The sequence below is a fragment of the Protopterus annectens genome, chromosome 4.part0 (genome assembly GCF_019279795.1).
Source record: "Protopterus annectens isolate FY-2018-M chromosome 4.part0, PAN1.0, whole genome shotgun sequence".
Lineage (NCBI taxonomy): Eukaryota > Metazoa > Chordata > Ceratodontiformes > Protopteridae > Protopterus > Protopterus annectens.
Genome location: NC_056733.1, coordinates 586532969 through 586556041, shown reverse-complemented (window position 1 = coordinate 586556041; position 23073 = coordinate 586532969). Strand labels below are relative to the sequence as shown.

The window sequence follows — 23073 nt, the reverse complement described above, 5'->3', positions numbered from 1 at the left end:
GCCCAGTTAGGCTGAGACCTGGTCCCTATAGCTGTGCCAGTGGGGAGTCTTATTGGGGACCTGGTGAGCAAAGGAGCAACCAGCCCCAGACTGACCGTGATCTCTGTGTGCACTTAAGGGAAATTGTACTTTACTGTATGTATTCGTTATCCTTTCCTCTCTTCTAGGAGACTACCTCCCTGGTGTTAGTGGTGAGGATTCAGGCTCCTTGATTGCTGAGCCAGGGCACAGTCATCACAACTTGCACCAGAAAAAACTGTCAAAAGCTTCAAACAAACAATGTGTTCATTAAAACAACAGATCTATGAAAAACATTACTTGGATGAAGAAACGTTGGACCGTCAAGAAAAAGAAGCGACAGAGTAAGAGCAAAAAATTATAAAAAACAAAACCCAGAGATTTTTGAAAGGTACAAAAAAGAAACATGGAGATGGCAAAAAAAGAGAGACCCGATGTGGTGCAATAATTATGCAAAAGAGAAAGCCAAATTAATTCATATAAAAAGCAGCACCAAAGATATTTGAAGAAAAATGCAGGCAAAAGCACCCTGACCTGGAAAATGTCACAATACAAAAAAAAAACACAAAGGGGAAAGTAGAAGCCAGGATCGGTGAGGAAGAAGTTAAACAAATAGAAACTGAAGTTATGGATTAGCTGTGAAATGAAGGATTTAGTGTAGAAAATCCAGCGCAGGCAATGTTGCAGCATGATGGAACAATGAATCCCCAGATTAAGGATCAGCAAGTGGGGGGGGCTCTCTGAAGCAGTATGGACATGGCAAAAAAAAAAAAAGAGCTCTGATATGGGTCAATATTTATACAAAGGAGAGCAAAACTAACCAATATAAAAAAGCAGCACCAAAGATATGTGAAGCGAAATAAATGCAAAGGCACGCACACTTGAAAAATTTCACAATACAAAAAATAACAAAACAAAGGAGGAAAGTAGAAGAGAGTATTATTAAGGAGGAAGTTAAATAGAAAAAAAAGAAGTTATTTACTTACCATAACGTTCCATATGAGTTGTTCATCTCACCTTCATTCTTACACATGGGTTCGGAGCCGATCTATCAGCTCCGAGTCGGCCGCTTTACTAGCTGAAGATCTCAGAGTATTTATTTATTTACATTTGTTGACCGGGAGTGTCCGACTGGATGTAGGTCCATTTTCAGCAGAGGCCCGGGGAGAAAAGCTCCACAGTTAAAATAAAAAGTAGCTCGAGGCCAGGTACTTATCCCATGACGCTCTCTGTCCTACCTCAGATCTAGTTTGCTGATCCCCACATGTAACAGATATAAAATAACATATACTCCAACCGGAGTAAGAAGTCACAGAACAATACCCACCAGACCCCAAGTCTACTCATTCTTTAAGACCCTGGAGGGGGAAGATGGGTGGGAATGTAAGAATGAAGGCGAGATGAACAACTCACATGGAACGTTATGGTAAGTACATAACTTCTTCATGTGAAGTTGTTCAATCTCGCCGTTCATTCTTACAAATGGGTAGCGTCCCAAGTACCCTAATCCTGGGTGGCTCACAGGAGTATATTCCTGAGGAGAGTGGAACCAAAGGAAGCCCTGTCTCTGGAGGTCCTGTCCACTTTGTAATGAGTGATAAAGGTATCCGGCTTAGACCAAGTGGCAGCTGCACATATAGTGTCCAAAGGCAATCAATCCGCATAAGCAGAAGAAGTGGGAACAGCTCTAGTGGAATGCGTTTTCACGCCATGGTCTAACGGTTGGTTTGCTGAGAAGTATGCAAATTTAACGCAGTCAGTTAACCATTTGGAAAGGGTAACTTTAGAGACTGGTAGCCCTTTCTTAGTGTCAGCATGAGAGAAAGAGGTTGTTCAGATTTTCTAAATTCTTTTGTCCTGTCCAAATAGAATCGCAGTTGTCTGTGAACATCAAGCTTATGCAACATGTACTCCAACTTATTAGAATGGTTACTGAAAAAGTTTGATTCGGGTTATTCTCGGAACACACCTTTGGAAGAAATGAAGGATTAGTCCTCAGTAATACTCTGTCAGGGTGAAACACCAAATATGGAGGTTTGACAGACAGGGCTTGAAGCTCAGACACTCTACGTGCTGAGGTAATGGCCACCAAGAAAATAGTTTTCCAATAAAGAAACTTTAAATGGCAGGATGATGCAGGCTCAAAGGGGGGAAAAATAATCCATGACAGCACAAAATTTAGATTCCAGGTTATCTAACAGGCGGCCTATGATGAATGGTACCCTTTAAGAAAGCCCTACATAATCTGTGAGACATCAAATTAGAACCTTCAGCTCAGAGGTGAAAATTTTAAATTAAAGCCAATTGAATTCTTATATATATATTCCAGAATACTAGCAATCGGGGCAACGTAAGGATCGATGTTATTCTGGGAGGCCCAAAAAGCAAATTGCTTCCATTTACTGGCATACAACTTTCTAGTAGAAGCTTTATGCGAAGATACAAGAATATACTGTACCTCTGCAGAAAAGTTGTGTGACCTGGCTAGGTTGGGAATCGGAGCAGTCAAGCTGTCAGTCTGAGGGAATGAAGGGAGGGATGGAGGGCCCCTGGTGAATGTGTCAGCAGGTCTGGAACTGGGTCCAGAATCCAAGGTTCCTTCAGAGTCGAAGGAAGGGAAACCAAATCTGTCAAGGCCAAAAAGGGGCTATTAAGATTACAGTCCTTCCCAGGCTTTTGGCTTTCTGTAAGAATTTCGGAATCAGGGGTGTTGGTGGAAAGGCATATAGGAGTCCCGGGAGCCAATCATGTACGAGCGTGTCCCTTGGGCTGTGCCCAGGAGGGGGATTCAGGGCTACGTAGCTTCTGCATTTGGCAGGGGATGCAAACAGGATGCAGCAAGGCTGGCCCCATCTGTGGAAAATCATCTCCACAACCTTGTCTTTGAGAGACCACTCGTGCGGTAACAGAATGTCTCTGCTCAGTATTGTCTGCGATCACGTTGGATTTCCCTGGGATATGCGTGATCAGAAAGCACCCAGTGGATACCGCCCACTGCCAAATTCTCAAGGCCTCTCGACACAGAGGGTAAGACTTGGTTCCCCCTTGCTTGTTTATATACCAGACTACAGACATGTTGTCTGTCTGTATAGCAATCGTTCTTACAGGAAGGGAGTCGTGGAAGGGCTGCAACGCCAAAAGCACCTCTCTCAGCAACAGAATACTGATGTGTAACTGTGACTCTGTCTCCGACCAGGTGCCTTGGGCTGTTCTTCCCTGAAAAAGCCCCCCCCCCTATCAGAGAAGCATCCGTAGTCACCGTTGCTGACGACGGGGGAGAAACAAATGGTCGACCTACTGTAACCTGGTGGCTGGTCAACCACCAGCGAAGATATTTCTTGCAAGAATCTGTAATCATGATTAAGAATGACATTGGAAGTTGTTGGTAAGACCACTGGGTGAAGAGTAACCATTGAAGAATCCTCATGTGCATACATCCCAGAGGAACTGCTATGCCATGGTACCTAGTAGTTTCAATACTTGAGAATTCTGTACTTTTTTTCTCTTCGAAACCAGGTATCGGACATTTTGCAGTGGCTATTCTGTCCAGGGGCAATTTTACTGTGGCGGCGGTGGTGTCTAATTCTGCTCCGATAAAGGAGATACATTGCGATGGCGACACCGCAGACTTGTCAAAATTTATAGTTATGCCTAACTGAAAGCAGAGATTGAGAGTGTGATCCCTGGACAGAATTAGTTGATGCCTGGAGGCAGCGGTAAGGAGCCAGTCATCCAGATACAAAAACACTCAGAATCCTAGACGCCTCAGGTGAGCTGTAAGTAGGCGTTAAAAAGGCCCAGTCGGCCCGAATACTTCAGAGTCATTGCTGATTGGTTTGGGCGCATATATACAGCGTCAGTCGGCCCGGTACTCATGCGCATGACCGACGCTATATCTCAGTCTCTTTCTTCTGACAATGTCCATGTCAGAAGCAATCCAAAAGACAAGTCCTTAAAAACCTGCACAAAAACATGTGTACACTTCGCTTTCCATACTACAAAAAAGTATATAAAACCACCACCAAACCAATGCAAAAAATATACACAACAGGATACAAAAATAAGTATCAGTAGCAGCCTGGAATCCTCTAACACAGTGGGGAATGGGGGGTCTAAGGTTGTACTATATGTAGGAATGCCTCCATTCTCATAGTATGGTAGTAAAATCCAGCAGCTGGTGTAAAAATATCTGGCAAATCATAGTGCAAGCAGGGAGAGCTGAGAGCAGAAGTTGTAAGAGGTTGGCCTTGTGGGCAAACCAGCCCCTAGACATGCCTAGAAACAGCAGCAAATTAAAGAAAGCTTGCACTCCGAACTATAGCGAAGCTTTGCTTCCCAATTGGATCCTTAGTTGCCACCTTAGAAAATGTTGTTGAAGTGGCAGTGCCTAAAACTTTGCAATGCCTAATCCCATAACGAATGTTGTGGGTTGTACAAACAATGGTGGTGTGCAAAGCAACAAACCTTAAAATAGTTTGTTTTGAAACAGGAGGGTTCCTGTAAGTCAAAATTGAAGAAACAAAACAAGAAACCACCAACTGCCTAAAATCCTTAAACGCTACTAAATAATAGTACTGTGCAATGGCCTACATCTGGGCTGTGCATTGCTTTTTCCCCTCCTAACTCAGGTCTGTCTCTTGCAAAAGTATTGAATAAGATCAAATCCCTCACCCTATGAATAGGAAAAATCAAAAATTTTCATTATTCGCTCACCTGAAACAGCCTTAAGCACCCTCTTGCAGAAAGTAATAGCCAAAAGAAAAAGCAGTCTTCATGGTTAAGTATTTCAATTCAGCCCAAGCTGCTGGCTCAGTAACAGGGAGTCTAACATGAAGGTGGATTCCAAGCAGGAGTAGGAGAGTGTGTCAATTCATCTTATATAATAGGAAGAAAGAAACCAAGTTTTGCCCAAAGGATGTAAAAGAAAGTGGTCAGGAATTGCGTGAGCTTGAAAAAAAGAAATCTCCACCCTTTGTCAGAAGCATAAGGACTTGATCTTGTCCATTTCTAGAAAGAAATTGAAGAGCTACACTCAAATAATTTCCATAAAATCATTTAAATCTTTTTGCTGTACCTACAAAATGCAAAATTTCTTCCATTTTCTGAAGAGGCCAATTTCTTTTAGGAGTGAAGCTTCCAAATTCTTCCATAACACAAAACCGTTGAGGAATTTATAACTTTCAGTGTTTCAACACCATGGATGCCAGTTAGTTAGAGAGAGGTGCAAAGCTTTACATTGAGCAGAGCCAATCTTTTCTGGAGGTATAACAAATGAGATGAGAAGGTGCTGTGCCTTTAGAGAAGCTAGACAGGAGTGTTTACCAGGTGGTTGCCGATGCCAATTACGAGCTCCCGAGGTGAGCTTGGCCTGTCTTGTCTGGAACTTTCTGTCTTAAATTCTTTTAAAAGAGAGGAAAAAAGGCATACACATGAAGGTTTGGTTTACTGAGAGACAGAGCAGACCACTCTTCTGCTGTGTGAACATGACCCTGCTGCAATAATACTGCAGCCTTTGGGCTTGTTTCCAGCGTAAGGATCCATGATGAGTTCTGGCGCGACACTAGCAGTTTTGAAATGTACATGAAGATCTGGTGGTTGCCTCAAGGGATCCACAGATCTATAGCTTAACACATCTGCTAAGGAGTTCTGTCTGCTGGCAGACATGACTTGCCTGAGTTATTAGTTGCAGGTTTAGCCTTTCTCCGCTTTTTTCGTCTTGCAAGGAGTTCTTGCCGCCCTGGAAAGCTCCCTCTGCTTGTTGGGTTGTACCAACATGACTGCCATGTCTTCATTCTTGTGTGTTATAGGCGGAGGATGTAACCAAAAGCCATTACCGAACTGACCTCAACACTTCTTCGCTGATCTTCTGATGCTTTAAAGCAATGCTGTAGGCATCTGTATCCACTCTCTGACTTGTACCCAAGCAAACTGCCGAGGAGTCCCTCGCTAAGATCCGAGGCATCTGTCCACAGAGAGTCCCTTTTTCTTATCCAGGTCCTGGACTCTGAGCAGTGTGTACCTTTGTAGTTATTATTTTGAATGATCTTTTTGAATCTCTGTGTGTTTTTGAATGACAATATTTTTGAGATACTAGTACTGTGTCCATACATTTTTTGTATTAAAATGCTGAATATAGATGGAACCAGTGTGTTTGAAGGGACTGGATTGCATAGTTGATTGCACATCTGATGAGAACTCTGATGGGAAGTAAAGTGATGTAATCTCTTTTGTTTTATTCAGTAAATGGCCATCTGCTGGCATGTCTTCACACCCAGAAAGTAATGGGGTCTTGAGAGGGTACTAGACTGGACTTATTCACTGCTCACAGGAATACCTTGTAAGTCTGTCTGGAAAACTAGACTGAACATATTTCAGGTGCTGTAGAAGAACTTCCCTTTCTTTGTTTTCCATGAAGGTAGGCAGTCGCCCAAACTGGGATAGATTTGCTTTCTTTAGAATCAGGCAGTGTATCCAAGTCCTTTGAAGTTGAATTCCTTGAAGCATGACAGTGGCTATCACTGGAGCCAGAACCTTTGTGAACACTCTAATGCAGTCAGATAACCCAGATATTTCCTGCAACTTACCAGATAATCCATGAAGCTTGCCCACTTTGAGATCTAAAGTTACCACTTTCGCCAACATCCCAGCAGAGGTAAAGCTGGTTTAAACGTTGACATCTTGAACTTGGGAATGTCCAGATAAGTGTTGAGGATAGATACAAGGCAAAGGCGTGAATAAAAACCCCTCTTTCCTACAAGGATACAGCTTATTTCTAAATGGCTAGGCCGTGTTTCCTTGGTTGGGGACACTTGTGAGCCTCTTATGTACCTTAACTGGCGGAACTGGCATGCCTTCTTTCAATGTTTTGTATGTGAATAAAAGTTGTGAATCAGTGGGCATTGTATGGAAATAAAATCTGAAACTCTTTGAATGCTATCCAACACCCATTTGTCTTGAGTAATTAAATCCCAATTTTCTTTGAAAGTAATGCAGTCTTCCTCCCATTTTCTGGAATAAAAACACAGTCTTTTTCAGTTGAAAAGAGAATTTACGAAGGGATCAGTCCCCTGGAAGCAAAGAAGTCTGGAGCAGGTGATCTCCTACCCAGCCTAAAGAACCTTTGAGTCCTAGTCTCTGCAGAAAGAACCCCTGACTACCTCTTTCTAGACTCTGATGTCCACCCACCTGCAGTCCACCCTCTACCTGCTTTCGCTCACTGCCCTACTTAAAAAATCACTAACTAGCACCTGAAAACCTTACAAGTGTATTAGATTTAGCTTCTTGCTTCCTCCATAAACTTTTTAACTTTCGCTTCCACAGCAATTCAATCCAAACACCTACTTACTTTATACTCAGCATCCAAAACTGCCTATTTCTTAAAGCAAACATCTTCCAACCAGGTATTAACATGTAAAGCCAGAACTCAACCAGTTCAGCCTCAAACCACATCGAGAAGATCAAAAACCCATTGCAAAAGACACTTTCACCCACCTTGCATCAAGACACATGAACCAAATCCAGCCCAAAGCAGAATCCACCCTCCCAAAAGCATCCAATCTCAAATTGCCAAAAGGATTTAATTCTGTGAAACTTTAGCATGAACTGACAATTCACAAAAGCTGAGAATGATACAGTGGGTAGCATACAGCATAAAACCACCAAAAGAGTTATCTCTTTATACAGGATCTTAACCTTTTTAACCTTTAGACCCTTATTATCCTTAGGCTTGCCTTTTTTAGTTTAGGGGTCCTACTTAGCTTAAACAAATAAATATTTAGCTTCCCAAGCACCCTATAATACCTATCAGGCTTAACAGGAGCAGGAGGCAAAGAGTCAGGCATGTCAGGCTGCAACACCTCCCACCAAGACCAAGGAGGCAAGGAATAGCTAAAGGCTAAAGGCCTATGCACAGGTTCAACCCCTAAAGCCTAAGCCTTTTCATGGTAATCCACTAATCGCGCCCTTCTAATGCAAAAGTTCCCCTGAAAATGAGAAATGTCTGTGGTGGAGAAATTGTCGGGTGGAGATCATCAGAACTGTAACCAATGAAATGACCAATCAGAGAATCTTCCACAGAGAATCATATCTTCCTATGGAATCAGAAAAGCCTCTGATCAAACCCTCGCTCCATCAAACTCCCTCTTATCAGGGCGTGGGGCATAGAACCCCAATCATAGTAATCAAATAGGCGGCCATTAATCTTCTGCCATAAGTTTCAGGTAAAGTGTCCGGTACTGCTAGGTTTGCCTTCACCAAGCCCACTGAAGCTGAAGAGAAGGCAAAAGAAGAAGAAGTTTGGCAACAGAGGGAGAGGCCCCAACTACCTTGGGGAGAGTGGAAGAACAGGGAAGCCCCCAGCCCCCTTCCCACGCCCACCTCTGCGGCCCCAAGAGAGAAGCCCTAATCTGCCCTGCCTGAAACTCCTAAAACTCTCCTGCCCACAAAGTTTCCCGCTCCACTGATTAAACGGCCGACTGCCGTGTTCCTCAACCCCGGGCTTCGGGACTGTTTTTATCAACTCTTATCTTTGCTTTCTATGCCAAGCGCTCGGACCGTCCGGCGGCATTGGTGCATCTAATTTCACACACTCCTCAACCAGTCTAACCTAACCTCTATTAGTAAGGCTTTGTTTTACCTAGTACAAGAGCGCAACCAACAACAACAACGCCGCCCCAAAAACGCACCAACAAGGTATGATAATCCCTATGATAGGTCTGTTTCCTGCATAAGTATCATACAGTTATTCACTTTTTCTACATCCGTAAAATACTCGACGGTAAAAAAATCAAAAACAGAAAAACTAAAATGTTCTAGCTAGCCAACTCTTAACTCTGTTTGGGTCTCCGTTTCAGTTTTTGGGAGTACCAACCTGCACTCGCCTGTTTCTGCTGCGTGGACCATGCATGTAAAGAAAGATAAAGTCGCCCGCGCGCGCATGGTGCGGTCATGCGTTATCGACGTGGCCAAAGTCTATTCGCGCCTCGACCCGACGCAGCCTTACTCTGGGTATCTGGCGGCCACTGGGACGCGGACTATACCCAATAGTCAGGACTGCAGCAATGGAAGACGAAGAACATCTACTGCCATGCATTTGGTAAACACTCTGGGGGCTGTTGCGAGTCCAAAGGACAGTGCTTGAAATTGGTAGTGACTGGCTCCCAGCCAGAAATGCAAATGATCTCTGGATTGTCTGGCCATTTGGATATGGTAGCACGCATCCTTGAGATCTAGAGAGCACATCCAAACGCCCCTTCCGAGGGATGGGAGAATCTACTGAAGCGTGACCATCCGGAACTTCTCCTTCTTTACAAATGTGTTGAGTCTGCTGAGATCCAAGATGGGCCTCCAGTCCCCTGTCTTCTTTGGAACTAAAAAGAATCTGGAGTAAGTTCCGGATCTTATCTGGTCTGCTGGGACTGGCTGGATGACTTTTTTTCCTGCAGCCTCTGGACTTCTATGGCTGCTTGATCCTTGAGATTGGGTGGAACATCTGAGATTTTCTTTCGAACAGGTGCATTTTCTAAGAATGGGATGATGTAACCTCTGGTAACAATGCTTTGTACCCAAGAATCTCTTGTAATTCCTAGCCAGGCATCCGGTACAAAGCCAAGCGACCCCTGACTGCCTCCAGAGCAGGACAGTCTGGCCTCCTTTCAGGAGTGCTGGTAGGGCTTACCAAAAAACTGATCTCTGTCATCCTGGTTTTGCAGACCCCCTCTGCTGCCGGGGCGGCGTCTTCCATTATTACCCCCTCCTCTGCCCCTGGATGGGGGTTCACTATGTGTGTTCTGGAAAGCTCCTTGGGACTTCCAGAACCACATTTTTTCACCTTTCTGCCCTTTGGTGTATGGCCTTGGCAGGGGTGGAAAAACTGACTCCTATGGCAGATGAGTCTTTCCATCTTTCTCACACCTAGTGAGAGTCTCCTTGACTTTGGGCCCGAAATGAGATGAGACATCGAATGGGGTGTTGACAAAGGAAGACTTGAAGGCTTCCGCAAAGGAGCATAAGCGCATCCAGGAATGTCTCTGAAGAGCTCCTGCTGAACCTGCTGCTCGACTCAAACCATCGGCTGCATAAGAAATGAGCTGCATGGACGAGTTAACTATGGAATTAAGGGTATTAAGCTGGGTTGTCACCTTCTCAGACACCTCCATCTGTACTACCCTACAGAGTATCTTCAAGCTCTTTTAGGAGATCTCTTTGAAGACGGGTAAAATGAGTCAAATAGTTAAGCGATCGCATAGCAAAGGTCGCAGAACTAAAAATGCGTTTCCCGTACCTGTCCATCGTACTAGAATCTCTATTAGGAGGATGGACAGTAAAAGAGGTTTCGGACATCTCTTTCTTGGTGGCCGCCGCCACCACCATGGCATCAACTGGAACTTCCTTAGTGAGGAACACCTTATCTTGAGGGGATGTGATAAACTTGTTGGGCCTCTGAGGGACCAGTTCCATTGTATCAGGAGACTCCCACGCTCTTCTAGCAACCAACTCCATTAGTTCAAAGGGCAGAGTTGCCCAGGAGGTGGAAAGTTGAGACCCAAAGGCCTTCAGGAGCACCGACTCATCCTCATTAGGGATAACAGACTACCAGTCACCCCTCTGCTTAAGGACCTCCAGGATATCAGCAAAAGAGAGATATCCTCTGAGGGGGACTGTGGGGACCCTTCTGACTCCTCTAAGTTGGTGTCTGATGTCAAAGACTCCTGCTGGGAATCTAAATGCCTCCTCTTACAAAGTTTCTTCCCAGGAACCTCATCAGTGGGAGCTTCTGGTGAGGTCTCAGTAGAACAAAAGTCACCCAATGGGGTTACCTGAGGCTCTGGGTCTCAACGCTTCATGGGGACCTGCGATGTAGAGGCAGTGGCACGTTAGTGGAGGAGGAGGGCCCTGATGATGTCTGCATCTTGGACGACATAACCCTCCTCATAGCATCGAAGGTTCCATTGCTCTGACCAGAGGAAGCCGCCGGTTCTGAAGAAGACAGCAACCTCCCCTGCGTTGAAACAGTGGGCTCTGAGCCAGAGGAAGGAGCCAAGCTCATCCATGCCGACGCTCCGAGAGGAAGGGTTGGAACCTACGCATTGGTTTGACTCTTCCCCCGGAGCTGACCCAGAGAGTGTCGGTTCCCAGACTCTTCAAATGGCACTGAAGAAGTCAGGGTTGACAGAGCCGATGGCACAGGAACAGGCCTCTGCTCCGAAGGCTCCACAATCATCAGATCCTCCTCCCCCGGCTCCAAAGAGTAGTCACACCAGGTGCAATGGTCTTAGGCTCAGAAACCGGTTGGGTCAAAGCCGATAATAATATAGCCAGTGCTGGGTTCTCAAGAAGCCTCTGCACCACCCCCATCCACATCCACATCAGAGAGGGTTCTAGAAGAACGAGTCTAAAAAGCCGAAGAAGCCACCGATTCAAGAATAGGAAATCTTAAGGTTTCGGAGACCTGGGGACCAGCTCCGGATCACTGTCTCGGTGCACAGCTCCGAAGACTGCAGAGCCGGAGACCGCACCTTCACAGCAAGGCTCGAAGCTGATGACTTGGGCTCCAAGGAAGCTTTGGAGGACTTCGACCCCTTAGATGACTTGGAGGTCTGGTCAGCCTTGTCTAAGGACTCCTGAAAATCTGGCTTCAGTAACCCTCTATCCACAAACTTTCTTCTTCTTTCAAGCAAAACCCGGCTACTGAAGGAATGGCAGATACAGCAATCCTCCTGGAGGTGAACTGGCCCCAAACAACAGACACAATTCACATGGGAGTCAGTGAACGACATTTTCAGCCTGCATTTTGGGCACTTTTTAAAGCCTGACTTCCGTTTTTCCTTTTGATCAGCCACTCTAATAAGAAAAAAACAACAGTATGCACCAATACGAACAATTATTTACTGTAAAACAACAGCACACACACACCACAAACCAACTGTATAACACCTCAAACTTTAACAACAGCACAAAAGTTAAGTATGACTCATTTTTTTAAATCTAACTAACAAGCTAAATATATACTTAAACTAGCGAAAACTACTCTTAGTCTTACTGTTAAAGAATTATCTAACACACGCTAAGAGAGGAAAGGGAACTATTAATAACTAAGGCATGTCCAAAGGCCTAAGAGCTGCCGCTCTTAAAAAGATGAAATCTCGTCAAATATAACAAAACTGAGGTAAACAAAGGCTAACTAGCCCAATAAAGACTTTAAACAGAAAATTAGCCAAAAGGCTTAGCAATAAAGCTATAAAAGATTAGAAAATGTTTCACAAACTGGCCCGAGCTCTACAATGAACTCCGATCTGTTGCAGCGGGAAACTAGATCTGGGGTAGGACAGAGAGCATCATGGGATAGGGACCTGGCCTCAAACTATTCTGAGATCTTCAACTAGTAAAGCGGCCGACTCGGAGCCGATAGATCGGCTCCGAACCCATGTGTAAGAATGAATGGCGAGATTGAACAACTTCACATCTGAAGTTACAGTTCATCTGTCAAGTGAAGAATTTAGTGTAGAAAATACAGCATAGGTAATGTCACAGTACATGGAACAATGAGTCCCCAGATTAAGGAGAAGCAGGTGGAATGGAAAGCATGTAAACACTTGCCACACTGTGATGATCTGAAACCTTCTGTTGGAAACTGGTACAAAAGTTCTGCTGAAGTTGCACAGTAAGGGAAAGAGCAGGAAACAGCGGCAACTTTGATGCAGACAATGTTGTGGAGTGATCGGCCAAGGAGATCCCATATGAAGGAGCAGGAGTTACCTGCATAAAATGGGGAGCACAGAACGTGCTCTCAGTCTAGGAGAAAATGATCAAAGGGAACAGCTGCTTAATTTAAGAGAGATAGACATATTAAGACTGATGAAAGAAAGCAAATAAGACCCACAATATTAAATGTTTGGTAAAACAGATGAATGTAGTAATGTGGTCTATTAAGGGAAATTCTTGTGATATGACATAAATGAACACGATAGAATACTGTGCAACTAAATTAACAGATAAAGTCTTACCACAAAAATCACACAGCAATAAGAGAAAGGAAGGAAAGAAAAAATTGCAGCATGGAGGCACTAAATAGAGAAAACTATAAAGCAATTAAGAAGTATCACTATTAGAAAACTATAGAAGATGGATCAGATCATTACAAATACTTAGAAAAATAGATGTGGCAAAAGCACTGCACAGTAGCAAAACAAACCAGGATCCATCATACACTATGTAAATAATAAACAAATTATTCGCAAAGGCAGAAAATCTCAGAAGTAAATGTTTCCCCTTTTGACTCAGTGTTGGTGGATATTAACGAGAAGTTGAAATCGTATGAACTTGATTTAATTGAGAAGAAAAAAGGTAGATTGTAGAGGCATCTGCATATGACTACAATAGTGGGAGGGTCTTTCTTTGGAAAACCTATCAAAGTGCTTGAGGATGTGGGACACCCTTAAATCATAACGAAAGTTGTAAAAAACAGACAGTTTTCTTAGTTTCCTCTGATGGAACTGGCTACATAACGTAATGGGAGAGTGACTAACTTAGCTTCCCCCATTACCTTCTTTTGCGCAGGAATCGGTGGCCCATGAGCGCTGGTTGTGATTTCTCAAGAGGAAACCAACAGTTCTCTAATAACAGCAAAAAAAAAAACAAGGAAGGAATGGTAATGGACATAATGGTAACCATGCTGAGGGCGGACAGCAATGGCAGGGTTACAAAAAAGGTAGATGGCAACATTGTGAACTCGGAGGGCCAGATTCAATAAAGCCTACGCTAAATGTACACTGTTCTGAGTGAACAGACAACACAGACACCTTCTTCCTCCTAATTTTAGTTATTCTACTAATATTCTTGTAGCTTTAAATACGGACAGGGATTCATAAATGTTACCACAAAGTGCAGATTACATGTACATATACTGTAATCGTTCTCAATGATTAGAAAGCACAAAAAAATTTGATAAGAATTTTATTGAATACATTATTGTGTACACTTAGTGTAGGCTTTATTGAATCTGGCCCCGAGTCTATTCATGAAGAATGTACTGATATTTTTCATTTAATTGTTATTAATTTACCTGGGTATGTGTTAACCAATGCTCAAATGTCTGTCTTTAATTTAGAACTTCAATTTATTTCAACAGTTTTACCAGATCTGTATACCCTTAAGGCTGAAATCTTTCAACTTGTACGGAATAATGAGAAATCAGTTAATAAGATTTATAATTGTTTATTAGATACTTCTATGATTAAATATAAGAGTCATTTTATTCCTGCATTTAATAATGAATGTGTACAACAGTTTTCTTCTATGTTTAATTATGCTGTGGACAGGGCTTTTGCAGACTTTATGAAAGACAAATTAAAGACAAATGTAATATTCAGTATAACTTAACTAAAGCTGAATGGTTAGCCTTGAGGGATTTGAGTGAGATGCAGAAGCTAGTTATTAAACTAGCAGACAAAGTGAATAAGATGGTGATTATGCATTATAAGCAGTATATACAAATGCGTTATGATCATTTGGGTGAACAAAATGTATATGACAAAGTGAATGTTGAGCATATGATGAAACTTTGGAACAGTACAAAATATTAATAAAGGACATAGGTCGGGTTATTTCTCAAAAGATGATGTGGAAAAAGATTTGATATCCAGGGCTGTCATACTGCCAATTTTTACGGTCTGCCTAAAATGCATAAGTATCTAATTAAACCACCTGACTGTCCTATTGTTTCAGCTTGTAAATATTTTTCACATAACACTGGGTTATTTTTGCATGAGTACCTTTTCCGTTTTGTTGTGAAACCTCCCTCATCTTAGGGATACCACTGATTTTTTGAAAAAAATAAGTAAATTCTCAACTTGAGTGGAAGATAGGCATGTATTAGCTGACCTTTGATGTTAAGAGCCTTTATACCAGTATTGTTCATGAACATGGTATACAAGTACTATATTACTTTTTCGGTGATAGTCCCCTTGCAAGTTTATGTTACAGAACTTTTATATTTTTGACTACTACATTTTATGTTTAATAATGAGATTTACCACCAAACCCAGGGTACAGCTATGGGGGGCTCCTTTTGCCTCCCATGTATGCCAATTAGACTATGGCCGTATTTGAAAATGAATATTTGTATAGACATGATTTCTTTCGCAAGTATGTGTACACTATTTTATGTATACTGATGACTTGTTATTAATTTGTTATAGTGGAGGTGATGAATTTGACGGTTTTGTTCGAGATTTGCAAAATAATAGATTTAATTTTGCTTTTGATGGTTTACAAAAGGGTTCTAGATCTTACATTGCAAGGCTTGGGTAATGGAAATATACGGACCTCAATGTATAGCAAATGTGTTGATGGTGGGCAGTATTTATATGGGGAGAGTGGTCATCCTCCTCATTTGATTTCATCTCTGCCTGTGGTGAGCTTTTACGTATAAGTAGGTTACATAATAATGATGAAAACTCCTATGAAGAAGCTATGAAGACTGTTATGTTCATTAATAGGGTTATAAAACGGATGAAGTCTTAGGTTCCTATAGGAGAGTTATCAGGGAGCAGGGATGTATTAATGTTAATACTGAGCAATCTTATTAATTCTATTAATAATGTTTATTATATGGATAGACTGATTTCCCCCCTTTGAGAACAATGGAGAACTATTTTCCAGTGGATCGGTTAATACCAAGTGTATTTCTTCTTCACCATCTAAAATTGGTAACAGTATATTAAATAAATAATAGGAATAAAAGGAGAAATATTTTTTTTTACGACATACTATTTTTAGTCAGAAGATGATTGATTTACTCAAGTATTATTGGCGATTTCTGATGAGGAATCGTGAACTTTTCAGTATACTAAATAAGGCTCTTTTTATTTCTTTTAAATGGGGGTCATACTTTGAAGGATATGTTGGTTCATAGTAAATTTGTTTCTCCTGCTGCTCAACTTTCTAGTTACCATTATTTGATAAAGGGTACTTTTCCATATGTCAAATGTTCTACTTGTCAATTTATAGTTGGCTCTTTTACATGGATTAATAATATTAAATTTAATCCAGAAAACAGATTTACAAGCACTATTAGGGCACTGTTTATGCCCTTAAATGTCTACACAACATGAGAAAGTAAGAGAGCATTTAAGTTAAAATTTCAAGAGCACATAAGTGATATTAAAAACAATGTTTAGAAAGCCCCTTACCCCTGCACTTCTTACAAAAGCACGGTTGTGACTTTTCTCTATTACAGGGAACGATTTTTTTTAACAAGTAACTGTTAATCTTGGTGAAAATGTTTTACTCAAAGAAATTATTGCATTTAATTGTGGTTTTATATATTTGGTGTTTTACTGATGCCTTTTTACTCCTTGAAGGCATTTTTGCCGAGGTGCTAGAGCTGATTAAAGTGTCTATAGTGGATTCGGGTCTGTTGACTGTTGTTTTTTTTTGTTTTAGTTTATATTTTATTTCTTTAGTTGTTACAGAAAAAAACTTAGAAGATATGCAGATAAATATAAAGGAAAAGTAGAAAATAAGCAATTCAGTGATGACCCCAAACAGTTTTACAGAGAACTGGGAAATAAGGCAAAAGGAAGAGAAACACCACCAAGAAATAAGAACTAGACATTCTGGAGAAATATTTATGAAGACCATGTGGAATATAACAAATATGCTGAATGGATAAAAAAAATTAAAAGAAACAATAGGGAGTTCTAAATATAGAAGATATGAAATAAGATGAAGTAAAGATTAAAGAGAATGAAACAAAATTAAGAAAGGTTCCCAAAAGTAAAATCCCAAGCCCAGATATAGTACCTAACTTTTGGCTAAAGCATTAACATCTTTACACAAATATTTATCCCAGAGTAAGAATTGCTATATACGCATCCCAAGTGGAAGGGGCAGGGCTTAAACAAAAACAAAAAAATCCATATGGCCTTGAATATGCTGCTGCACTGTGAAGCCTAAATTTCTTCTAAGCCAATGGGGAAAAAAATCAGATGAGGCCTACGGCATCAAGACAGAAGTGATTCTCAGTGTCTAGGGGATCAAGGAGAGGCACCAGTAGCAGCTGATGCTGAGTTGCACAGGGGTCAAACACTAAGACGGGGAAAAAAAACAGACAGCCCAGTATTGTAACTAGAGAGAGCCATTTTAGCTAATATTGAGAGATAGGAAAGTGAGAAGAATAAAAACAAATCAAGAAGAAACTTTGCAGTGTGGAGAGTGTGAAGCTCACTCCCTGAATTATGTTATGCATCTAGTTCACTAATAAAAATTGAACTGTAAAATACGTACTACAAAAAAATAAAATAGAAAACAGTAGGTAGTTCACAATTGAGTTAAAATAGAATATCCTTTACTGAAACACACAAACTAGCAATCCTAGTTGAATATAATGAAAAGCATCAAAAACATTCCTTATTTATATATATAATCAGGTTATTTGGAGCAAGGGTGTGGTAACAGAGGGTGGTTCTGTTAAGAGCAATAAAAACATTAAACTCATTCCTTTTACCAAGTTCCCCTTCCCCCTTAACACCATAGTGTAAATTGTAGACTGTACTACCTTAGAACTGAAACTAAAAAGCTAGAGACAAATTAAAATATATAAGAATAGAAGTGAGAAAAATGAATACAAACAAGGCCACTACCTGAAACTAACTTAAGATAAGGATATAATTTAAAGATTACCAGCAGTGAAACCAAAAAATGAAAATGTAAAAAGACTTTCAAGAGACTGCTGTAATACAGTGAAAGAACAAAATGGTGTCATCAAAAGTAATAAAGTAGCCTCTTTAATGCATGCTACAATACCATGAGACAGAGCATGCAGCCACTGACAGTAAATTCAAGCTAGATAAATGGGATGAGGTAACAGAGCCAAAAGGAGGATAAAGAATAAATTCAACCCTGATACCAGATAGACTGAAGTGGTGGGTATGAAAGACATTGGCTCACCATGGCAAGGACTAATTACAAAGAAGCAACTCACAGTGTATCTAACTGTGGAACAGAAGAGGAAGCGGAACTGCAGCACTAACTGTTACTGAAACAAACATTTGTGTGACAACCATCAGGACTGATGACAGACAGCCAAGTGCAAGGACAGTCACCTGGTGTGGTTACACCAATCTACTTGCCATGAATGCAGACATCATGCCAAGAGACAAGCAGACCGATTCCATGGCCCACAAAGGCAGTGTAACAAATGCGTGATAGATGTCAACTGGAGTGCCATCTCAATCACCTAATACACTGCTGTCCAAAGTAATTTTGGGGCTGAGGGTTAGGATGATGCCAATCCAGAAGCTGGAAAGAGAGGTCATAACTGGGAAGAACAGCAGAGACATACCTAGTGACTTCCATGGTGCACAAAGAACAATGGTCACCATTCCCAGTGAAGTAATTCCTGAATATTCATGAAAAAAGGTAATGCAGGACAGCATAAAGGAAATCATAAATGACTGCAAAAAACACATGCTGCTGACATCAGTAAATGTGAATAAACACCCTTGCAGCCCCAGTTAGCTGGCAGAGGTACCTCTCCCATAACTGAATAGTTTTACATAACTAAAGAAGGGATCTGTGAATCATCCTCACAGGCCCCGAGATAAAGCTGAATAGGACAAGAAGAGGTGTCAAAGGAAGTGAGATCCTTTGAGAGACACTGGAGGGTCCACTATCACAGTTGGAGACTTGGGGACTATCGAATATGTTGAGAACCCCATTGATGGCTTAAACCTTCCCTCTTCTGCATCTGTCTCACTGCTAATATTCCATTATGGATGTTTATCCTTTTCTTTATACCTTGTATGAAAAGCATTTTTGAGATGGGTGAAAATCTGAACGGCAAGTGGCACCTCATGATTGTTTTGAAGTGGTGGCATGAGGAAAGGATGGCAGAGCTGTGTTTTTGTGCTAAGAAAGAACGGCAAGTGGCACCTCATGATTGTTTTGAAGTGGTGGCATGAGGAAAAGATGGCAGAGCTGTGTTTTTGTGCTAAGAAAGATTAAGACTTGAGGAGTAGTAATCGACAATGGGCACCTATTTGCCAAAGGGAGTATTATTAGCTTAAACCAAGTTGAAAAGCCATTGCAAATAATGTAAACTACCAGTTGTAGGAGAAACAGAACAGGATCTGCTCATGCTGAGCAGTAGAAAGAAACTGGCAAATAAGAACCGACTACCCAGATAAAACTGATGCTTGCACAATAAGGAGCAGTTTCATAACACTGAAGGAAGAACCCAAGCTAAGAAGCTCACATGGGAACAAGTCCTGGTTATAAGGACCCTGCTGCCAGACGGCCTTAAATTTATTTAAAAAGGCATCCATTAATGAATGTGCAAGCTATTTTTCTTTGCAATACTTCTTAATTTTGCCACAGTGGTTGAAATCAATCCTTTAGTAACAGATAAGGTACATTAGTGTTATCAAAGGAAAAAAATGGATGAGAAGTTGGGTTCAGTGGCAAAGCATACCTGTTAACGAGGACAAAATTAAAAGTATATCCAGTAGCTTCAGTGAGCCTAGATCTAATGAATTCCAGTACAGGTATCCATGGCTTGGGAGACAGTGTAACTCCAGAATACGTGTATGTCAAGTTAGGATCTCCATAGGCTGCTTGTTTTCTGGGAATGTCATGCCATTTTCCATGAACTTTTATCTTGGTGAGGTCACCTAGTAAATAAAAAGACAAGTAATTGATTATCAAAACTGATGCATTGTCATAGCTACACATGAAACTCAATGTTTTTATTGTTAAATTATAACTAAACAAATATATATTTTTGGGAGTAGGATAGGACCTCATAACCCTCCTGAAACCATTAATCATGACAACGTAAAAAAAAAAAAAAAAAATCCCTGCAGCAACCGAAAATGAATGGTTCTGAAAGAAGACTAATATGAATTGCTGTAAAAAGCTAAACACAGTCTGTTTACGGCACATACCTTGGTGTCAAGACATACCATCACCATGGATGTAAATGAGCCAAAGAATACAGAAAAGAAAGCTCCATCAGTGGACAGGGAAAACACAAATGGTATGTGGGATACTCACTGTAACCTTGTGCCTTCAGAATGATAACTTAGGCTGCTGGATCCACTTACATTTGCTTCCATGCACTGCATCTTAGTTCTGTTCTTTAATTTTTTTCTCCAACATTCCAAGACCACTCGCTTGCTTCACCCAGCAGCAATGAAGATTTAGGCAGTCTCTCCTCCCACTTCAGCTTTTGCCTAATGATAACTATGCTAAACTCAGTCAGACAAGGGAATTAACTCAGTCAGACAAGGGAATTATACAATACCAGAGTACCAGTCTAGCCGATTCTGGCCCAGGTAAGGAAAAAACAGGACAGGAGTAAGAGACCTCTTTTGGTGCTTAACTGTCTTCTTGAAGATCTACAATTACGATTAGTACTTCATAGTATTTGTACCTTACTTTGAGACATTCCAGCAACTGAATAGACTTAAATGGCATAGCTCAAAGCCATGCCCAAACAAAACTCCTGGCTAAAAGTCTCATGGTAAGATATTGAGGATGGCCTTAGAAATGGCATCTAGTCTGTAATGCTTGGGAAAAGTACAGAAGTTAAACCAAGTAGCAGCCACAAAGGTCTCATCACATACATTTCTAAAGAAAACCATTGCTAAACTTACCTCACTGCCAAAAGGACATTTCATACTAGTGACAGCATAAAGAACTAGCATTAGCCAACTTCTTGGATAGGCATAATTTAGATAGGTTCCCTGTTGAAATGTCAGCACTCAATGCTGAGTGGCGAAAAGCTGAATGAAAACCCAGAGAAGACTGAATCTCAAAAATCGCTCTTCATAAGTTCATGGGTGCGTACTAGAGTAACGACCACACGAACCTTTTTAATCCTATCCAAGCATCTCAAATCTCTGACAAGTTCTAATACCCTTGATAAGTGTAAGCAGGGGCTTGGGAAATGAAATATTTACAAGCAAGGGCCTGGGAGATTGACCATTTACAGGCTGACTTAAAACATTTTTGCAGGAGAGGCAAGCCCCCCTGCACCCCCTCCATGTGGGAGGCAAGCCCCTCACACCTTATGAACTTATATATATCAATTCCGAGATCACCATACCTTGGAGAAAAGGGAATAAATACTCTGAGAAATGCCATCTCAGACTTATTAATGTAAATCTGTTCTTTCTGCTGTTCAGTCTCCGTACTTCTCATTCTAATGGGTCCTGTCATTTCATTTCATTTGGGTACCTACTACCAAACTACAAAAACAAAAAAAAAAAAAAAAGCTGCTGATCCCTGGAAAGGGGAGTTTTCTTTTACTGCATAAAAACATTCATTGCTAGGCAGAAGGCACTCCCCCTGGACCAAATCTAGTTGGAAAGACAAATGGGAGCTAAAGAGACTGATCCAGGTTCTGAAATGAGGCCACTTTACAAACAAAAGAGGTAACGCTTCTAAGTGGCACCTAGATCTTATGAAACAATTCATTAGCTGATACGGCATGAAGTTCTGAAATCCTTCTGGCAGAAGTGACAGCTACTAGAAACAATCTTCCAGGTGACATGCTTCGAGCTAGCAAACTGTAATGGAGGCTAAGTAAGCACTTCCAGGATAAAGATTAGATTACACCGAGAAACTAAAGAGCTGATTGGGATTAATCTGAAAAACAAAACCTCATTAAGAAAGATTTAACCAGGTTTAGGGAAGTCAATGAAGCCATCATAGCCATCATGAAATTTAAATACAGTGGAACACTGGCTATAGAATAATAATTATTATTATTAATAATAATATGCTTTATTATTAATCTAGAATTGTATAGAAAAGGCAAATAAGCCAAAACTAAATTAGTCTCCCCCTTGTGAGGTACTGTGCCCTGTCAGTTAACCAGCAGAGAAGACAAACCTGTTTACTGATGTAACCCTTCTAGGAGGACAGTCTTGGAGCAGACAACAGAATATTTACCACATTTTCACTCAAGCCTGAAACCCTAGCTATTAGAGGAAATGAAGGAGCTAGGCTATTAAGTGTAGGGTGCTGGCAGACATCTGATGGGTGGGAAACCAGGCTGCAAGACTAGGGAAGTTTCCTGAAAAGGGGGGGGGGGGTCTGTGACTCAGATTGAATGGGAATCAAAAATAATACAGTGATATGAATCTAGAAGAAAAAGCTGGGCTGAATACCGTCAAGTTCAGCCAACAAGGTGTGGAATCAAGAGAGAAGAGTTTGTTAGTTTGTGTCTTTCTTCTTTTCTCGGTTAGGGGTCGCCACAGCAGAACTCTGGTCCGCTAATGATTGGTAGTTGATTTTTACATGCCGAGTTACCAGCCCTGAAGCACAACCTTCAACGAAGGTACGCCCATTCACACATGTCTCTACTCAGAACACGGTCTAGCTGAGAATCGAACCGGACAGCGTCTTACTGTGAGGCGACAATGCTACCACAGCACCACCACTGCAATCTAGAGAGAAGAGTAAAGAAATAAATTTGGTCGTGTATGGACAGGCATCCCTAGAAAAGGGTAGAAGAAAGAACCAAGTATAATTTCTTACCCTGAGTGTTTGCTGGTGATGCATACAGCTATATGACTGGGAAACTCCACTCCTTAATTATTATCTCGGATAATTTCCTTGAAATGTTCCAATTGTTGGTAGACAGAAAGTTCCCTGAGGGATAGCTGGCCACATTATTAACTATACCCAGAATGAGGATAGCAGTCTGCATGTAACTATTCTTTAGTGTTCATATCCAGTCCCACAGAAAACTTTCTCTGCAGAGAGGAAAGAAAACAGTGCTTACACAGCCAGATTTACAAAATGTCGACTTCACATGCTCCAACAGCTTCCTCCATTTGTTTAAATAAATGTATTCATGAATATAAGGTACAGCATTACAAAATTTCAAGTACATGCATTCATGCAAATCTTTTTCAATGATGTACAATTCTGACACATGATGGTAAACTGGTCTAAACTGCATATCCAGAAAAGAAAAGGTATACTGAAGAGTGACTTTGTAAAACTCTGTTGTATGATGGATAGCTGCAGAGTGTTGAAACTGAAGAA

General features: G+C 41.3%; 1 protein-coding gene across 1 annotated transcript in view; it reads right to left on the bottom strand.

Moving 5' to 3' along the window:
• ALKBH2 (alkB homolog 2, alpha-ketoglutarate dependent dioxygenase) overlaps window positions 1-23073 on the bottom strand; it is a 219872-nt gene that overhangs the window by 47613 nt on the left and 149186 nt on the right. Inside the window, exon 2 of the mRNA XM_044068520.1 lies at window positions 19490-19688. Within this exon, the coding sequence (XP_043924455.1) occupies window positions 19490-19688 (199 nt within the window). The remainder of the gene's footprint in view (window positions 1-19489; window positions 19689-23073) is intronic.